This window comes from Felis catus, chromosome D3, assembly GCF_018350175.1.
Source record: "Felis catus isolate Fca126 chromosome D3, F.catus_Fca126_mat1.0, whole genome shotgun sequence".
In the NCBI taxonomy this organism is placed as follows: Eukaryota; Metazoa; Chordata; class Mammalia; order Carnivora; family Felidae; genus Felis; species Felis catus.
This window is the reverse complement of record NC_058379.1, coordinates 36,194,938-36,213,230: the sequence shown is the minus strand read 5'-3', so window position 1 is coordinate 36,213,230 and position 18,293 is coordinate 36,194,938. Positions and strand designations below refer to the sequence as shown.

The window sequence follows — 18,293 nt, the reverse complement described above, 5'->3', positions numbered from 1 at the left end:
AAAGATTATATCATATAAATGAGACAGCTCCTAAAATGGTCCCATAGTAGACTTTGCTTATTTACATTTTACTGGAACCAATACCGATAATTCAAGATCTCGCCTCAGGAAGGGGCTTTAGCTTTTTAGCCTTGAAATAGAATCTCGCTGAGGGGAAAGGAACGTCTGAATGTTGTTTTCCTTTTGGAGGGCAATTCGGCATTATCTAGTACACTTGAAGATGTACAAACTCTACAGGCCAAGAGTCCCACATTTTATGTTTACTCAAGGGAAATGGTGGCTAAGGAACATGTGTGTGAGGATGTTCCTTGTACGGTGCTTGTAACAGAGAAAAAGTAGACTCACCCTATCTGTTCTCAATGGAGGGACCTATAAGTAAGCTATGGCTTGTTTAATAGAATTCTATACACCAGTTAAAATTATAACTAGATTTATATTTTTAAACTTGGCTAACATTGAATGAATTTTCAAGTTGCAAAGAATGGTAGCATTTATGTAAAATTGTAATCATCTCAGATATATGTAAGGAAAGTATAAAAACATGTCTGGGAATGAAACATAATAACCTTGGGATTGCTTGCAGGAAAGTGGCAAGAATTTATATCAGTAGTATTTTATTTCTTTCGTCAAAACTGATCTGAGGCAAAACACAAAAACACATTTGATGTTAGTAGGTGCACAGGTGATTGTTTTACTTAGGACTTTTCAATGCTTTTCCAAGGTTTTATTACTTAAAATTTCAACGACCTTAAATTAACGCCAATGAAAAGAATACTCATGCTTAACAGAATAATGTCTTTCAAGCATTGTGGGACTTCTGGCCTTATTCTGTGCAGTTAATCAATGCAGGCAGAATAAAATATGACAAAGGCTATTGCTATTGAGTGCCTTGTCAATGCATAAATTTCTTTTCTTCAGAAGTTGTCAACAGTAAATTGTTCACTGCCTCTTTTTTCCACCTGCCTTTCAACAAACTTTGCTTAAGAACGTTACACTAAAAAAAAAATTGTTTAAAAAATATTACCCTGAAAGATTTGGTGAAATTATCCTCAAAGCATGCACGTTGGGTGATTAACCAAACACCTGAGATAGATAGATGATAGGTAGATAGATTTTTTTTTTTTTTAGTGTGCAAACCAAACACTAAGCAAAGCATCTTCCCACTCTGCTCTTTCAAGTATCGCCTGACACCACTAGAGAATTCTCCCCCTGGCTGTAAGTGGTTGCTTCTAGTTAGAGTGTGTGTATGCAGCCTCAGGCTCCTTCCTGAGGGTCTCACCTTAGAGTAGTCACTTTGTCATGCAAGAATCCTTCACATTTTCCTTACAATGTGAATAGGAATTTCGGCTTTCTCCTGGGAGGGAAATGAAAACTATCAATAAAAGTGGTAGGTGGATAGTACATTTTCCAGCAACATGGGCCAGTCGATTACATACCTTTATCATTTAGGCCAAGTTCAAACCCACACTTGGAAAGCACATGGGACACTGTGAAGAATATGTCCGTCCTCGACCAAGGAAGCAAGGAGAATGTTTGATTATGTGCGAGCCTTAGCACTGCTATACTTCCATTCATTTGTTCAGTGAGCCTGTTTTTTCATCTCTTAAATCAGTATGATGTTTGAAATTTAGGGTTTTTTTTGTGTTTGGCAAGAAACTATTCTTTCTATGTAGCATTGTGTGAAATATTTCAGAAAAATAGACAATTTTCAAGTACATTTCTTGATTTTAATTATGATACAATCCAAAAACAATTCACATGATACCTGTGAAAAGTTTTATGGGGGAAAAGACTATTCATATGGTGACTTTTAACTTCTACAATTACATCCCAGATATATAGATGCCTGCAAGGTAGCATAAATTAAATTTAATAAATTTTATGAATTAAATTTTCAACTTCACTGACAAGGGACACTTTTTAAACCCTGGAAAACATTGACTGACTCAAAGACTATATTTACGTCACTTGAAAACAGTGCCGTGTGCCTGGAATCTTTGCTTCTGAGGAATATCGAGTGCTTGGGTAAGCCAATATAATATTAATTAAACAGGTATTTGCTCTGATTTAACTGGCTAGTAAAGAAAGCTGTTGCATTATTATTTTGTCTCCCTTTGTGTGACTGACAAGGCAGAAACACAGTAGCTGAAGGTGCCAAAGGGGACCTACCATGCCATTCCGGTTGTTACCGCTTTTATTGTAATAGACCTCTGGATAGTTCATGGAGAGGAAGAAAAGAGAAACCTGTTAGCGGGAGCATTGGTTGTAATCTATGTATTTGATTGTCAATGACAGGATCCTAAAATTACACCCAAATATCTCTCACAGGTTCTGAAATTGAGTTTCTGAAAAAGCACCGTAGTTGTAATAGAAGTAAAGAGCAGAGTTCCAGAGAAATGAGCTGTGAATTGAACCCGCAGTGGAAATTGATCCTCCCAGTCAGTTTCTGCCCTTATTCGTAGGAAAACAGGACTGAGTGCAGAAGGAGCCAGGATCACTGATTAAATAGGATGCTAAAGTGCCGGAGGCTAGTACTGGGCTTGCTGGTCCCCCAGGTCAGGACTGTGACTGTCAGACTTCTCTGCATGAAACCTGGCTGGAACTGGCAGAAAGAGAACAGAATGAAAAATGCTGCCGCCAGCCTGGGAAGCGGTAAGAACTCCCTGACTAAGCTTCAGGCATGACAGCCATTGCTCTCCTCAGGGAGGCTGTTCTAGTCTCTTATCGTGAGTCACTGGGCCCAGGTTGGGCTGCCTGGCCTCATGATTCACGCCAGTGGGGCCTGTCATGAGACCCATTCCAGTGTGGGCCAAGGGTGTGAGTGTGAAGAAGAACGGCCTTGGAAGCGACTCGCATCCCCAGTAGCACCTCCAGGATCATGAGGAAACAGAAGCAAATATCTGCCTAGTGGTCCTGTGAATATAATTAATTACCCTGGTATCTAACCCTAAGAGATTTATTTTGTGCACATATAATGGTAGTAATATATTCCAAGTGCTTTTGGCAGTGCTCACATTCTGCTCCTAGAAATGCAGTATGAGTTGTAATTAGCCGACTGAAATTACACATTTCTGGTTATGAAGTTGCCATTTACTGCCTACGGTGTGATATATTTCTACAACAATGCCCTTCAAAGTCTGCAGCGATCATCAGTATAACTCACTGGAGTAAATGTCCCCATGGAATGCCTCATTCACACTTAGCAGCGCGCTAATCGAAATGGTTCCAGCAGACGCATTGAAGATAAAGGTTCTATAAAACACTAACTTAAGATGTAACCATTATACACCATTTCTGGATCAGAGCTTGATTTTCAGAATGGCAGAAGAAACGAAAAAAAGCAATAAAATCAGGCCATTTGCTTAGCATGACTTGAAAGGATTGTCAGATTCCCTTAGTCCTTGTACTTATCCTGTCAACGTTACCCTCAAAAAAGAATGTCATCACAGGTAGTTGGCAACTCACAGCGTTCAGTTTATGTTACCAGCTCCCATTTTCCCGTCTCACTTAACTAATTCTTACCTTCTGGCCCTGGTGAGAGAAATGACAGCTCTCCATCTAAGGTGGACCTCGTTGCCTGCGTTGTGGTATTTTTTTCTAAGTTTACTTATTTATTTTGAGAGAGTGTGTGTGTGAGCAGGGTGGGCAGGAGGCAGAGAGAGAGAGAGAGAGGGGACGTCTCAGTCAGGCTCCACACCATCAGTGCAGGAGATTTTGATCCCACAAACCACGAGATCATGACCTGAGCCAAGATCAAGAGTTGGGCACTCAACTGACTGAGCTACCCAGGAGCCTCTGCATCATGGTATTGATTCAATTTCTCTCTTAAGTTTTCCACTCCTGGAGAAGTCAGGGGATGGCTGGAATGGAGCGATAAAGTGACATTCATCCCTGGCCCCCATTGATATGATGTGCCCCTGCCATTTTGACATGGACATATTAGGAGACACAACAGCATTATGCTCGAGGCAAAGGCCCAAGAGAACATAAATGGTGATATCTTGTTTGTAACAGCTTCTGTAAGATAGTGTTGTTCTGGTGGTGGACCAGAATCTTGAAGATTCAAGCCAATGAGCACACGCCTCTTTGCATCTAAGGTTTAGACCTCAAACAGCCTCTGTCTCTAGTCTGCTAGTTACCCCTTTTGACAGTAGCAACTCTGGAACCTTGGCCACAGATGTGGTTGTTTTGTGCTAGGCTTAGCTGTTTTCTTTGACAAATTTATGGCAAGTTTGAGACATGATTTTACCATGATGGAATTTTTAGAGGTATTAACAGAGGGGAAGCCAGCATGCATTTCAAGAAAACTTGACCAGTAAATAGACTGAACCCTTGGCTTTTTTATTCCTGGAACTTAGTCCACGCCTGTATTTTCTTGACTAAGAACTTGGTCCATGTGTGTATTTTCTTGACTAAGAAATGATGCAGGCCTGTTTATGTAATAGAAAGTAGTTTTTTTAATGGAAATTAAGTTAGAACTGCATTGTTTAAACTAATATCTGAAACATTTAGTCATTTTATTAGTAAGTAGAATTGATGAAAACCTTGGGAAAATGCTTTAGAACAGTTCTCTTGGATACCTGTGATTAATAAGGAAAGGGGCAAAGAGATGTTTGTTAACCCGTTTATGTATAAGGGATCTGGAGCATATTAAAAGTTTTGTAAACATTCAACTAACAAAGCATTATATAAAATTAGACATTTCCTTTACATTGCAAAACGTCATGAGACTGGAAAAAACTGTCAATGTTATTTACAAATAACTTATTTATGATATTTCCCCTAATACTAGCAATTTAAATATAAGACATTGATTTAGTAATAAGGTGCATTCCATGAGGATGCCACTCAGGATTCTCTGGGGGAGTTTTTGTCTCACTCGTCCTTGGTTCCTAGAATTACTATAGGACAGAGTAGCATGATGATCATTATTAACCTCATTTTATGGTTTGAGCAGATATCTGGCTGATAAATCCCATCTTGCACATATAAAACCAAGGTATCATTTCTGTTGTTTTCATTTGTTGGAGGTCACCGGAAAGGAAGTAGTTAGTAGTTCTAGGTTCTCCCTACGTCCTAAGTGATGGAGAAAACAAGGAATTTGTGCACAAACGGAAATCAAGAAATGAACTTCAATGTCAGTCCAGACAAATCTCCAGTAGCCACAAAGTATAGATAGAGTTTTCTGACAAAGCTGAAATGGGGAACATGGCATAGACCCCTCTTCTATGGAATTAGAAAGAGAAGAGGAAAGAATCTTCACAAGCACTTTTGTTCAAAGATTAAATGCATGCGATCTTTATTATATTTTACAGTCTGTGGTCATGTTTTAGGTGGGTTTGGGGATATCTTGAACATTCTAATTTAAATCTAATAATTTCTTTATTTTGGTAGATACTCTGCAGTAGAGAGTTAAAGCAACATGGTTCGTTGTCAGACGTATATGAATTCAAGAGCCATAGTGAAACCTTGAACCAAGTTCTTGGACCCACCTTGGCTGCAATTTTTTTCAGCTGTATATTGGGAAGAATAGCACTTGATTCACAGGTTTGCTTTGAGGAATAGAGACAGTATAGAAAGCAAGTCACACAGAATAAGTGCACATACAGTAAATAGCTATTATTTCTCAAGTTTTCATGCTGATTTTCCCTTACCAATCATGGATCTCTTTACATTCATGTGTGATGACCACAATTCAGGAAAACAAAAAGTCAGAATATATGGAGTAAGTATATTTATGGATAGTCCAAAACAGAGCATTTTAGATGAGCAAATCCACGAAAGGTAAACTGCTTAGAAAAGTGTATAGCAAATAGTAAGTGCTCAATAAATGTTATGTATCTTTTTTACATGTATTCATTTTATTGAGAGACAGAGGGAGAACACAAGCAGGGGAGGGAGGGGCAGAGAGAGAGAGAGGGAGACACAGAATCTGAAGCAGGCTCCAGGTTCTGAGCTGCCAGCACAGAGCCCAACACAGGGCTTGAACCTACAAACCATGAGCTCATGACCTGAGCCGAAGTCGGATGCTTAATGGAATGAGCCACCCAGGGACCCCATGTTTATTTTTTAAAGTTTGTTTTTTTGAGAGAGAGAGACGAGAGAGAGAGAGAGAGAGAGAGAGCGTGCACATGAGCAGGGGAGGGGCAGAGAGGGAGGGAGAGAGAGAATCCCAAGCTAACAGCAAGGAGCCTGACATGGGGCTTGATCTCTTGAACCATAAGAAATCAAGAGTTAGATGTTTAACCATCTGAGCCACCCAGGCACCCCAAATATTATGTATTTAGTACTGTGGTTTTCATCATCATCCCATGAACAAGTTAAAGCTTTCTCTGTATATATTCTTTCTTTTAAAACTTTTAAAATACGTATATAGTCCCTGCAAATCATTTAGATTTCTAAGTTTGAAACTCTGTATCTGGAGCTTGGGCTCAGCAGTAATACGAAGACGTTGTCAGGGATAGGAAAGAACTACTTGTAGAGTAATTGCATAAAATTCTACGCAAATCAAAACGCAGAAAAGGCCTGGAGTCCTGCTCAGAGGTTTATGCTCTCTAATCGTTAGGTTATTTCATGCTGAGTTCTCAAGCTTTTTCTCTTATGTTTTCCAATTACGTAATTGTAAATTAATTTCAAAAGATAAAACATATTTGTCAATTCACATCGAGATTGGTTTCATGTGTCAGAGCCTCAGAGGAGAAGAGCCTTAAAGAAAAGCACTGTATTTCCCTCTAATGAAAGTTTTGGAAGTTGTCAGTTCAGGGATAGAATGGTAACTCAGTGATTAGTAGAAACTCTGGGTCCTTCATCATTGCTTCGAATGGTTAATGTTTATGTGCCTCATGGCCCATCCTGTTGGCATGAGCGAAAAACATCATATCCTCAATCCAGCAAACAGGAAGGAAGAAGGAGAAAAGATGGTGAGCTCCTTTTAAGGACACCTCCCAGAAACCGTTCTTGATCTCATCTTGTATGCCAATCACCAGAATTTAGACACAGAGCCACACCTCACAGCAGAAGCCACTGAAGATTCTGCTCTTTATTCTGGGTGGCTTTATGCCCAGTTACGATTTAGGGATTTCGTTATCATGGAAGAGACCAGATATTCGGGACAACTAAGACTATGTGTGACATCTGGGCTTCACCGACCTCTTACAATTCATTTCTCTTCTGTTTTCTTGTTCCTCCTTTTCTTTTCTGTATTAGATCCCATGCGTGGCCCAAGAAAACTGGAAGTGGTGGAAGTCAAGTCTCGACAAATCACCATCCGCTGGGAGCCATTCGGATATAATGTAACACGCTGCCATAGCTATAATCTCACGGTCCACTACTGTTACCAAGTGGGAGGGCAGGAGCAAGTGCGAGAAGAAGTAAGCTGGGACACAGATAATTCACACCCTCAACATACGATCACTAACCTCTCACCATACACCAACGTCAGCGTGAAACTCATCCTCATGAATCCCGAGGGACGGAAAGAAAGTCAAGAACTCATAGTACAGACAGATGAAGACTGTAAGTACTTTTAAATGATATGTTTACATCAAATACATATTCTTTCAAAGAAACAGCCCGTTACTTCTTTTAGGTTGAGATCTCTGTAATGAAAGCGAAGGAATGAGTTACTGTGTTGAAAAATATAAATGTGTATCTGTGCCTCTGAATTTAAGCACCGATGTAAAAGGGTAAAGGAGTAAAGATACAGAAGTTTATTTTAATTCTTTATGCATCGTACAGTTGCCTTTCTATATGTAATTATCCTACATTGCTCTAAATAGTTCTTCATTCAAATTTTATTATCATGCTAGACTTAAGAGTTGTTGTTTGGGTAGGAGATTATATGAAATGCTTATTTAAATATATTTACATGGCATTCTGAAACATATTTCATAGTTCAGATAAAAATTCACAAAATAGAGGCTGCCCTTGCTTTTCAGCACAGTGCTGAGAAATTACCTCATTAGGTTGCTGGCCATGGAATAGATGATACTTTCCCATGGGACCAATATTATAATTGGATATTACCTCAATAAACAAGGATTTAACAAATAGGCAGTGCATGTCACTAGCAACTCATCAAAGAAAGCAAATACAGAGTTGCAGTAAACCTCTAAAATAATTTAACATAGTAAAATTATCCATTGAATCCCAGAGCATGGACACAAATGAGCTTTTACATTGATTATACAGGGGACCCTCGCGCACAATAACATGTACATATGGCACATAAAATATGGTGGTAGCATATCATATATTTGGCCTAAAATTTCTTTGCCAGGCATCAGAATAAGATGGCAAGGAACTTGAGAAGCCCATTAAGTGAATACACTTACTTATTCCTGGGCAAAAGATATTTCACTTTTTTCCTTTTTCTTCACGCAACTGATTATGCAGTGATCCTTGATCACCGATTATGGGAACCGGCCAGAGTAAATGATGAGCTCATCCCACAGATTTCTCTTTTCTTTTCTGTAGCCCCATCAAGCCCTGCCTGTGCTGGTTGCTTTCAGATAGTTGTCTCACTGCAGTTATTTTTGTCAGGAATGTTAGCTTCCTTCAGGTCACCCAATCAGGGCTGAGACTTGGGGCCCCGTCTCTGTTTCTCCAAGTTCTTGGCCATCTTCCAGAAAAGTGGAATAAGATGTCAACATTATCAGTTGGCCACCTCTGACCCCCACCTCCATATTTCTATGCTTAATTTGGTTCTAACTCCTGTTGTTTCTACTTCCAAAATACTAACTTGTTCTTTTCTCTCAATTTCCACTACCTATATCCGGATCCTCGTTATTGCATGCTGGAATTTCTTTTCTTTTTTAATTTTTTTTAATGTTTTTGTTTTATTTTTGAGACAGAGAGAGACAGAGCATGATCAGGGGAGGGGCAGAGAGAGAGGGAGACCCAGATTCCAAAGCAGGCTCCAGGCTCCGAGCTGTCAGCACAGAACCCAATACAGGGCTCGAACCCACGAGCTGTGAGATCATGACCTGAGCAGAAGTCAGACACTTAACTGACTGAGCCACCCAGGGGCCCCTAATTTTTTTTTTAATGTTTATTTATTATTGAGAGACAGAGAGAGACAGAGCATAAGCAGGGGAGGGGCAGAGAGAGAGGGAGGCACAGAATCTAAAGCAGGTTCCAGGCTCTGAGCTGTCAGCACAGAGCCCGACGTGGGGCTTGAACTCATGGACTGTGAGATCATGACCTGAGCTGAAGTCGGAGGCTTAACCGACTGAGTCACCCAGGCGCCCCTGCATGCTGAAATTTCTAACCTTCCTTGGTGGTTCCAGCTTTTGCCCATTCTAATGTTGCCTACTCAGCCACAGAACATGTTTAAAATACTCCTGCATTTCTGTTATTTCTCCTCCTTCGTTTCTGATTTTATTTAGTTGAGTCCTCTCTCTTTGACATCAGCTGTGGAGAAATTTTTCTAGGTATGTGTCCTCTGGCAAGGTAAAAGAAAAGGAAAATTGAACTGTTGGGACTGCATCAAAATAAACAGCTTTTGCGTAGCAAAGGAAATAATCAAAACATCAAAAAAGCAACCTACTGAATGGGAGAAGATATTTGCAGATGATATAGCTGACAGAGGTTAATATCAAACATATACAAAGAACATATACAATTCAGTGCCAAGAAAACAAATAATTCAATATAAAAACAGGCAAAAGACCTGAAGAGACATTTTTCCAAAGAAGACACACAGATGGCCAATAGACACATGAAGAGATGCTCAACATCACTCATCATCAGAGAAATGCAAGTTAAAACCACAATGAGATGTCACCTTATACCTGTCAAAATGACTAAAATCAAAAACACAAGAAATAACAAGTGTTGGTAAGGATATGGAGAAAAAGGAACTCTGTGCGCTGTTGGTGGGAACATATACTGGTACAGCCACTGTGGAAAACATTATGGGGTTTCCTCAAGAAATTAAAAATAGAATTAACATATGATCCAGTAAATCTACTGAGTATTAATCCAAAAAATTGAAAACACTAATTAAAAAAGGTATGTGCACCCCTATTTTTATTGTGACATTGTTTACAATAATCAAGATATAGAAGCAACCCAGGTGTCCACATATAGATGGACAATATATGGAACATTATTCAGCTGTAAAAAAGAATGAAATCTTGCCACATGGCATGGATGGACCCTAGAGAGTATAATGCAAAGTGAAATAAGTTAGAGAAAGACAAACACCATATCAAATCACTCATATGTGGAATTTAAGAAACAAAACAAATGAACAAAGGGGAAAAAAAAAGAGAGAAACCAAAAAACAGACTTAAATACAGAGGACAAACTGGTAGTTGCCAGAGGAGAGGTGGGGGGGGGTGGGGATGGGTGGAATAGATAAAAGGGATTAGAAGTACACTTACGCTGATGAGCACTGAGAAATGTATAGAATCATGGAATCATATGGTACACCTAACACTAATATAACACTGTATGCTAATTATACTTGAAATAAAAACGTTTTAATCACAATATAAAAATACATTTGTATCGTGTCACTCTCTCCACAGAGCTGTCATTGACTTTGTTTAAATCTTGGCTTCCAAGGTCTTCTGCTTTCCTGGCTCATACTCTAGAACTAGTGACTCTTCCTCCAGTGCAGATCATTCTGCCCAGAATGTCACCCAAGCAGCAGGTCTGGTAGGCCATGTCCTTTCCATTCCACGCTCTTCCTCCAGGTCTGCTCTCCAGCGCCGCCTGCCGTCCACCTGGCTGCATCTCGCTTCCGTTTCCTCTGCTGCCCTCCAAAGGGCTCCTCAGGCTTCAGGTCCTTCACAAAGCTGCCTCCAACTCCTCCAGCCTGTAGCACTCTCACCCCTCTGACCTCCTTTGCACCTGATAAGAATCTTTTAATCTATGGGCTTTAATTCCCTCATCTGAAAAGTGAGAATAATAAGAGTTGTCAAGCATATTAGAGTTAGAGGAAATTTACATAGAGAGCCATTTGTAGCTGACAGAGAGAGGCCTTTAATGAGCGATCATTATTGTTGCAGTGATTCAAAGCAACTCCTTGTGACCTTTCCTTCCTCTTTTTGTTATATTTAATCTTTTCATCTCTTAACTACAAACTGGAGAGAAGAAGCCTTCTATTCTTCTTCTGTAACAATAGGCACGATACAGATTGCGAAATAAAACACTCAGAAGTGTTCTATTCGTCTTTAGATAAAACAGTAAAGTTTGCTGATCATCACCTCATTGAGGTTTTCATCAACAGTAATGTTTTAACCAAGGAGAGGGAAGATGATATGTAGTCCTTTCTAGAGACGAGCAGGTGTGTCTTACCCAAAGCCACGTGAGCGAACCCAGTCACTACTTTTGGGTTTCGAATTGAGAAAGGACAGGAGATGGGAGTTCTGTTAAGTTCCATCAGAACATGACGTAAGAATAACTTACCTTTTTGTGTAAATTACCTTGCTAGTCCCAGAAGTTGGGGCATGCATGACTTCCAAAAAAAATTCTACTGTGTCCGTAGCACACGGGCATGCAGTTAATTAGAAAAGCTTTTATTTCAAATTTTATTTCCTAACAACAAAGACTTCGAAAACAGAGAAAGAGAAAAAAGACAAAAATAGAATAATTGTCATTTCTGAGTTTGAAAAAAATGGGGTGGTCACTTTATGTGTCTACCATTATAAAAGGCTGTACAGTTCATTGAACATTATGAATTTTACTCTGGTAAAATATTTTTATTGAGTATTTATTTCATGAGAAAGTACATGGAAAAAATTACCTCTTTATCACTGTTAAAGGTATCACAAGAATAGAGCCCAGTTCCACAAACTTAGAAACTAAAGCTTATTTATCCTAAATCCTGAATTTCTAAGAACTTCTGAAAACAGGTAGTAGACCTAAGTTCCTGTGAGACACTGTTATTCCTAATTTATTCAACTCTTCCGGTATTTTATTTTAGTTTACTTTGTCTGCTCCTGACCTTAAAAATATATATGTATATTATGTATATACATTCATTTATATATTATTTATTATTATTTAATCATTTATATATATTCATTTATATATTATATATGCATGTATATGTACATATATTATATATATAATTATCTATAAATATAGTGTACATGTATATTTATATAATATCCATATATATGATATATATACGAATCTCAGTTAGGTTTTCTTGTTAACATGTCCACAGTGCCATCAAGTACAGGATCTCTAGTACATTTTAATAAGTTTACCCCTTTAAGTTGTCCTCTCTTCAGCATAATTTTGACTTTCCCATTTTATTTTACTATGATTTAAACTAACTGAATGAAACCAAAGATATATTTTTTTCTAAGTCTTCTCCTCTTTACATCTGCACATACATAGATTAGTAAGTATTCTCAATTAGGAAATATCATCTCAGAATAATAGAACCACTCATATTTGCCTTGATACCACGAGAATACTGATGATGATGTCATAATAAACACTTTCAAGGTCAAGAGGAAGAGACTAAGTAGAGTTTTCTCTGGCATGGCCCATTTTACTTCAGCTTCTGATTGATGAATATTACCATCTTAAATTCTGGACTCTGAATTTTCTTAGAACCTATCAGTGTTATAACTTCTTAAATGTGTTGGTTTTCTTTATTTCTGCATAGTTTCACATCAGTTCCTTCAACCTGAGATAAACAATTATTTTCATATTTATGTATTATTTAGAGTTTGGATGGTAGAGGTGAACTTAGTCCAACTTCCTCATTTTAGATATGAGGAAACTGAGACCCAAAGAGGTTCAGTGAATTGTCCAAAATTGTACACTTTAATTACTGAAAAGTCTTGGGGTGCCTGGGTGGCTCAGTCGGTTAAGTGTCTGACTTTTGATTTTGGCTCAGGTCGGGATCCCAGAGTTATGAGATTGAGTCCCACATTGGGCTCTGTGCTGGATGTGGAATCTGCTTGAGATTCTCTCTCTCCCTCTTCCTCTGCCCCTCCCCCCCTCAAAAATAATACATAAATAAATAATTACTGAAAAGTCTTAAATCATAACCCAGTCCTCACGTCTGAATCTGAATCTGTATCTTTTTTTTTCTGCCACGCTATACTTAGCTGTGTTTAAAATAACTATAAAATCTTACATCTGCCTCAGTAGCCCCTCAACTAAAAAAATGTGTACTACCTATGAGTCCTTCTGAAATTCTAGGCAGCCTTTCCAACCTCGGACATCTTACCAACTCTTAAAGGTCTATTCGTATCCTCCCAGAATCTAAAGCATTCTCTAACCCCCTTTTTAAACTGTATTGAGATGTGTTTATCCATTCATGAGTTGATGAACATTTGGGTTGTTTCCACTTGAGCTATTATGAAAATGCTATTAATATTTATATATTAATATATAAATATATAAATATATTTAATATATAAGTATATATTATATATTATATATTAATATGTTAATATATAATATATATTAATATATAATATAAAATGCTATTAATATTTATATATTAATATTCATGATTTTATTTATGAAATAAATATAAATATTTATGTATATATTAATATACATGAATATTTAATATTCATGTATAATTTTTTGAGTAATATATGTTTTCAGTTCTCTTGAGTATGTACCTAGGAGTGGAATTCACACGGTACATTTATCTGTGTGTATCTGTTTGAAGAGCTGCTAGGTTGTTTTCAAAGGAGCTGTATGATTTTATATTCCTTCCCTTCAACATGAGGGTTTCAGTTTCTTCATATTCTCAGCAATGTTTATTATTTGCCTTTGGATTATCCCATTTTAATGGTGTGAAATACTATGTCATTGTGGTTTTGATTTGCATTTTCTGGCTGGCTACTGATGTTGAGCATCTTTTCATGTGCTTATTGGCCAGTTGTGTATCTTTTTTGGCAAAGTATTTATACAGACCCTTTGCCCATTTTTAATTGGATTATTTGTTTTCTTACTGGGTTTTAATAGTTCTTTATGTATTTAAGATACAAGTCTCTTGCCAGATAAACGATTTGCAAAAATTTTCTCCTATTCTGTGTGTTGCCTTTTCACTTTCTTGATAATGCCACTTGAAGCACAAAGGCTTTCATTCTGATGATGTACTTTATCTACTTTTTTTGTGTATGTGTGCTTTTGGTGTCATGTCCAAGAAACTGTGGCCTAATCCAAGGTCATGAATATTGACACCTGTGTTTCATTCTAAGAGTTTTGTAGTTTTAGCGCATACATTTATCTCTTTAATCTATTTTGATGTAAACTTTATATATGGTGTGAGGTAAGAATCCAACTTCATTTTTTTGCATACGGATATCCAGTTGTCCCAGCACCATTTGTTGAAAAGGTTATTATCTCCCAATTAAATTTTCCTGGCACCCTTCATGAATACCACCTGACTGCAAATGTAGAGATTTGTTGTTGTATTCTCAGTTCTCTTCCACTAATCTGTACGCTTATCTTTATGTCAATACCACACTGTCGTGATATAATAGCTTTGTAATAAGTTTTGAGAAGTGTGAGGCCTCTCCTACCACTCTTTGATTACTCACACTGTCACCAAAAAATTTGATCATGCACCTTCAAGTATATGTAGAAATACTACACGTATACTAGTTTTTAAATAGGATAAACACACCAATACACTAAATTATATATAATATAAAGCATATGTGCAAAAAAGGAATTTAAATGAAGAGGAGATAAATAATATTTTAAGCAATATTAAATGTTATTTTATAGAAAATTGGCAGGTAAATTTCCACCTTCCCTTATGCCCATTAGATTTATTTTTTGGAAACGAGTTCAGGTTTTTAAAAAAGTCACACCAAAGGGGCACCTGGATGGCTTAGTTGGTTAAGTGTCCTGCTCTTGATTTCAACTCGGTCATCATCTCACAGTTTGTGATATTAAACCTCATTTTGGGCTCTGTGCTGACAGTGTGGAGCCTGCTTGGGATTCTCCCCCTCTCTCTCTGTCCCTTCTCCTCTCTCTCTCTCTCTCTCTTTCTCTCTCTCTCTCTCAAAATAAATAAACATTTTTTACAATGGCATCAAAATTCCCAGTTTTTGTAATCATTAATACATAAAATATTTTTAAAAAATATTTATTACATATTATTTCATCTATATCACATCGTTTTAAAACATGTATTTTGTGCATATGTAACACATTAAAGATCAGTGCAACAGTTCATATCTATTTTTCTTTCACATGCTTTTGTTCCTCAATAATATAAAATATATAAAAATATAAAATTATAAATATAAAATCCATCCATGATAATGTACATAGCTGCCATTTATTTTCAGTCTTTTTTTGTACCATATTGTATGACTAAAACTTTCTTTCCTACCATTTGGTTTGTCTCCAATTTATTATTTTTATTAAAAAATGCTCTGTTGGGCACCAGGGTGGCTCAGTCGGTTAAGCTCCTGACTCTTGATTTTGGCTCAGGTCATGATCTCAGAATTCGTGAGATTGAGCCCTGAGTTGGACTCTGCTGACAAGGCGGAGCCTGCTTGGGATTCTATCTCTCCTCTCTCTGTCTTCTTTCCTGCTCTGCACGCATGAGCGCTCTCGCTCTCGCTCTCACTCTTTCTCTTTCTCTCTCTCCCTCTCTCCCCCTCTCTCTCAAAAGAAATAAAATAAACATTTTAAAAATGCTGTATTGACAATAACTGTATGTCTCCTGGTGTATATGTGCAAGAATATTACTCGGAAATATACCTAGAAGTGGGTCACATGATACATGCCTCTTTAACTTTACTAAGTACTACCATTACCAAATTGTTTTCCAAAGTGGCTGTACCAATTTCCACTCTCACAAGCAGTGTGTGGGAATTATTATTGCTCTGTATTTTTCCTTATTTCTGAAGGATACAAAAGTTCATTTCAAAGGTAATTACTGATCTTTGTGTAATTGATTCATGTTTTAAAGAAAAAAAAATGATGGAATTATTTTCTTTATAAAGACAGTGCTAAAACCATTTAAATGGTTTTAAATTTTGTATTTTTAAAAGAAAACTGAATGTATCTGTGGCCTATTAAATCTTATGTCTCAATTGAGAGTTAAAAATCTAATAAATCTAGAAAAATCTAATTTTGAGGGGGGTCACTCAAACTTTTATTGATTTCCCCCCGCTTCTAGTGCCAGGCGCTGTTCCCACTGAATCCATCCAAGGAAGTACTTTTGAAGAGAAGATATTTCTTCAGTGGCGGGAACCGATTCAAACATATGGTGTCATCACATTATATGAGGTAGTATACACATTCATTAGTAATTTAATTTTTATTATAATTTCCATGTAGCTAGACTGTCTAGTATTTTTAAAAACGCATAATGGCATCATGTCTTTTAAGAAGTTTATTGTCTTTGATAGTTATAATGGTTACTGCATAGAAGCAAAAAAAAAAAAACACTGATTTTTTTCAAATAATGTATCATTTCAGGGTGTATATTTATAATGCTTTGGATGTTTCTGGACTATATGCTATTATATGTAAAGACACAACATAATATTTTTAAAAAATAACCTGTATTAAAAACAATAAGTATTTTGTAACGAGCATTGATTAGGAGGCAACCCCATCTTGCTAGCTATAAAATATTTTACTACTGAATTATAGAAGAACGGTGATTATCCAATTAGCAAAGTCAATAGACATTGTCTCAGGGATAACAATTGAATAATGTCTTTTGGTTCTTAGTATTAGCAAAACATCCTTTCGGCTTCCGTGGCACAGTTTTGTCTACTGAGGCATATCAAATGGTTGAATGGTAGAGAGCAGAGAAGAATTTGATGAATTGTTCAAGAAAAAAATAACAGCAGTGATGGGGTGACAGTCATCATCACATCTGTACGAGCATCATTTCGCTGTGCCTATTGTCATAGAAACAAGCAGGTGCATTTTTTTTAAGCTAGCATGTATTTGAATGCAAATGTAACAAAATTATATGTTGTTAGGTTTCTAAAAATCGCGACTATTCCTCTGGTGGAGCCTCTGCTTGAATACCTATCAGAACTCCTGACAAAAGCCTGAGCAGATTAGCTGTCAGACAGTAATCACTGGTAAACCCCTCCCTGACCCAACGAGCCTCACATTTATGTTGCCTTATACCTTTTGAAAATTGGTATTGAAATGCAAAAATTAATAACAATAATAATGTTTTTAATTGAAAGCTAAACAAAGTAAGAGAAAAGAAAAAGTAGATTTTCATGTTAAGTTATTGATGCTGTTCATTGGTTGCTTCGTTGTGAAAGAATTCAGCGTTAGGAACATCGATGGCTCAGCCTTTTGAGAGCTAAGTTTTATAATCAAATCAAACAAGTTCATATTTTTTTTTCTCAATGATCAGAATCTTTCAGTTAATATTTTTTGGCCCCAGGACCATTTTCTGGCCTCAGCTTTGGAAATTCCTACCTAAGAGTAACAGAATATTTTATGAGAAAAGATAACAGCCTTTGAATCAATGTTAAGTTCCAAGAAATAAGTCTATCTGTCCCAGAAGCCACATGTTCCTATCTAGACAAACAGAAAATAATAGCCAGATCCTTTCTTTCTGATCCCACTGAGCATACATCTTTGTGTAAAAAGTAACTTTAACATGAAAACAATAGGAAAAATAATTCAAAAGAAGAAGCTATTAATCTCTCTGAATTCAGCAGCCAGGGTCTCCCAGCTGAACACGGATCTAAATGCTGTTATAATGGGGATACGTGAATGTGTCATAAATCAGGGTTTTGAACATCAGATATAGTTAAGTAGCACAGGCTGGTTCATTTTTCTAGGTACCAAAGGGAAAATGTCAAATGTGTACGTTTTCTGACCACCAAATCTTTCTCTGTCTTTCCCCCATGCTTTCCAGAAGTAGGAAAGGGGGTTTCTGTTCTCAAAATAGGGCTTACATGGTGTCTCATGAGGAAGCTCTTCTTTAGTCAAGATGTACTGCCTGTGCCAGAGTCAATGATAGGCACGGCTTCCTCCTGGAGCCAAGGACTGTTGTTGAATGTTCCTCGGAGGACCAGAGGCTCTGGGGACTGACATCATGCTAAGGAAATGGAACAGTTGTCCAGAAAAACAAAAACAAAAACAAACAAAAAAACCCAGCAATCTTAGGAACAGTACGTTCTGTCATAGAAACACATTTGACTATAGGTAAAAACCAGAGGGCAAGGTAAATTATCCTCATTGGAAAAAACTTAGTAACAAATGATACAGATGTTTCCGTAGGGCAGGGAGTATGCTGGATCCTTTTTGCAGAAAAGAAGAGAAAACAGGTTGAATGCAGTACATGTTGTACATGAATATGCTGT

General features: G+C 37.3%; 1 protein-coding gene across 10 annotated transcripts in view; it reads left to right on the top strand.

Annotated features, from left to right (window-relative positions):
- Positions 1 to 18,293, top strand: part of PTPRM (protein tyrosine phosphatase receptor type M) — a 798,079-nt gene that overhangs the window by 475,658 nt on the left and 304,128 nt on the right. For all 10 annotated transcript variants that reach the window (XM_003995022.6, XM_003995023.6, XM_019814995.3 and 7 more), the window contains 2 exons: positions 7,207 to 7,515; positions 16,127 to 16,236. In XM_003995022.6, coding sequence (XP_003995071.1) covers positions 7,207 to 7,515; positions 16,127 to 16,236 — 419 coding nt within the window. The remainder of the gene's footprint in view (positions 1 to 7,206; positions 7,516 to 16,126; positions 16,237 to 18,293) is intronic.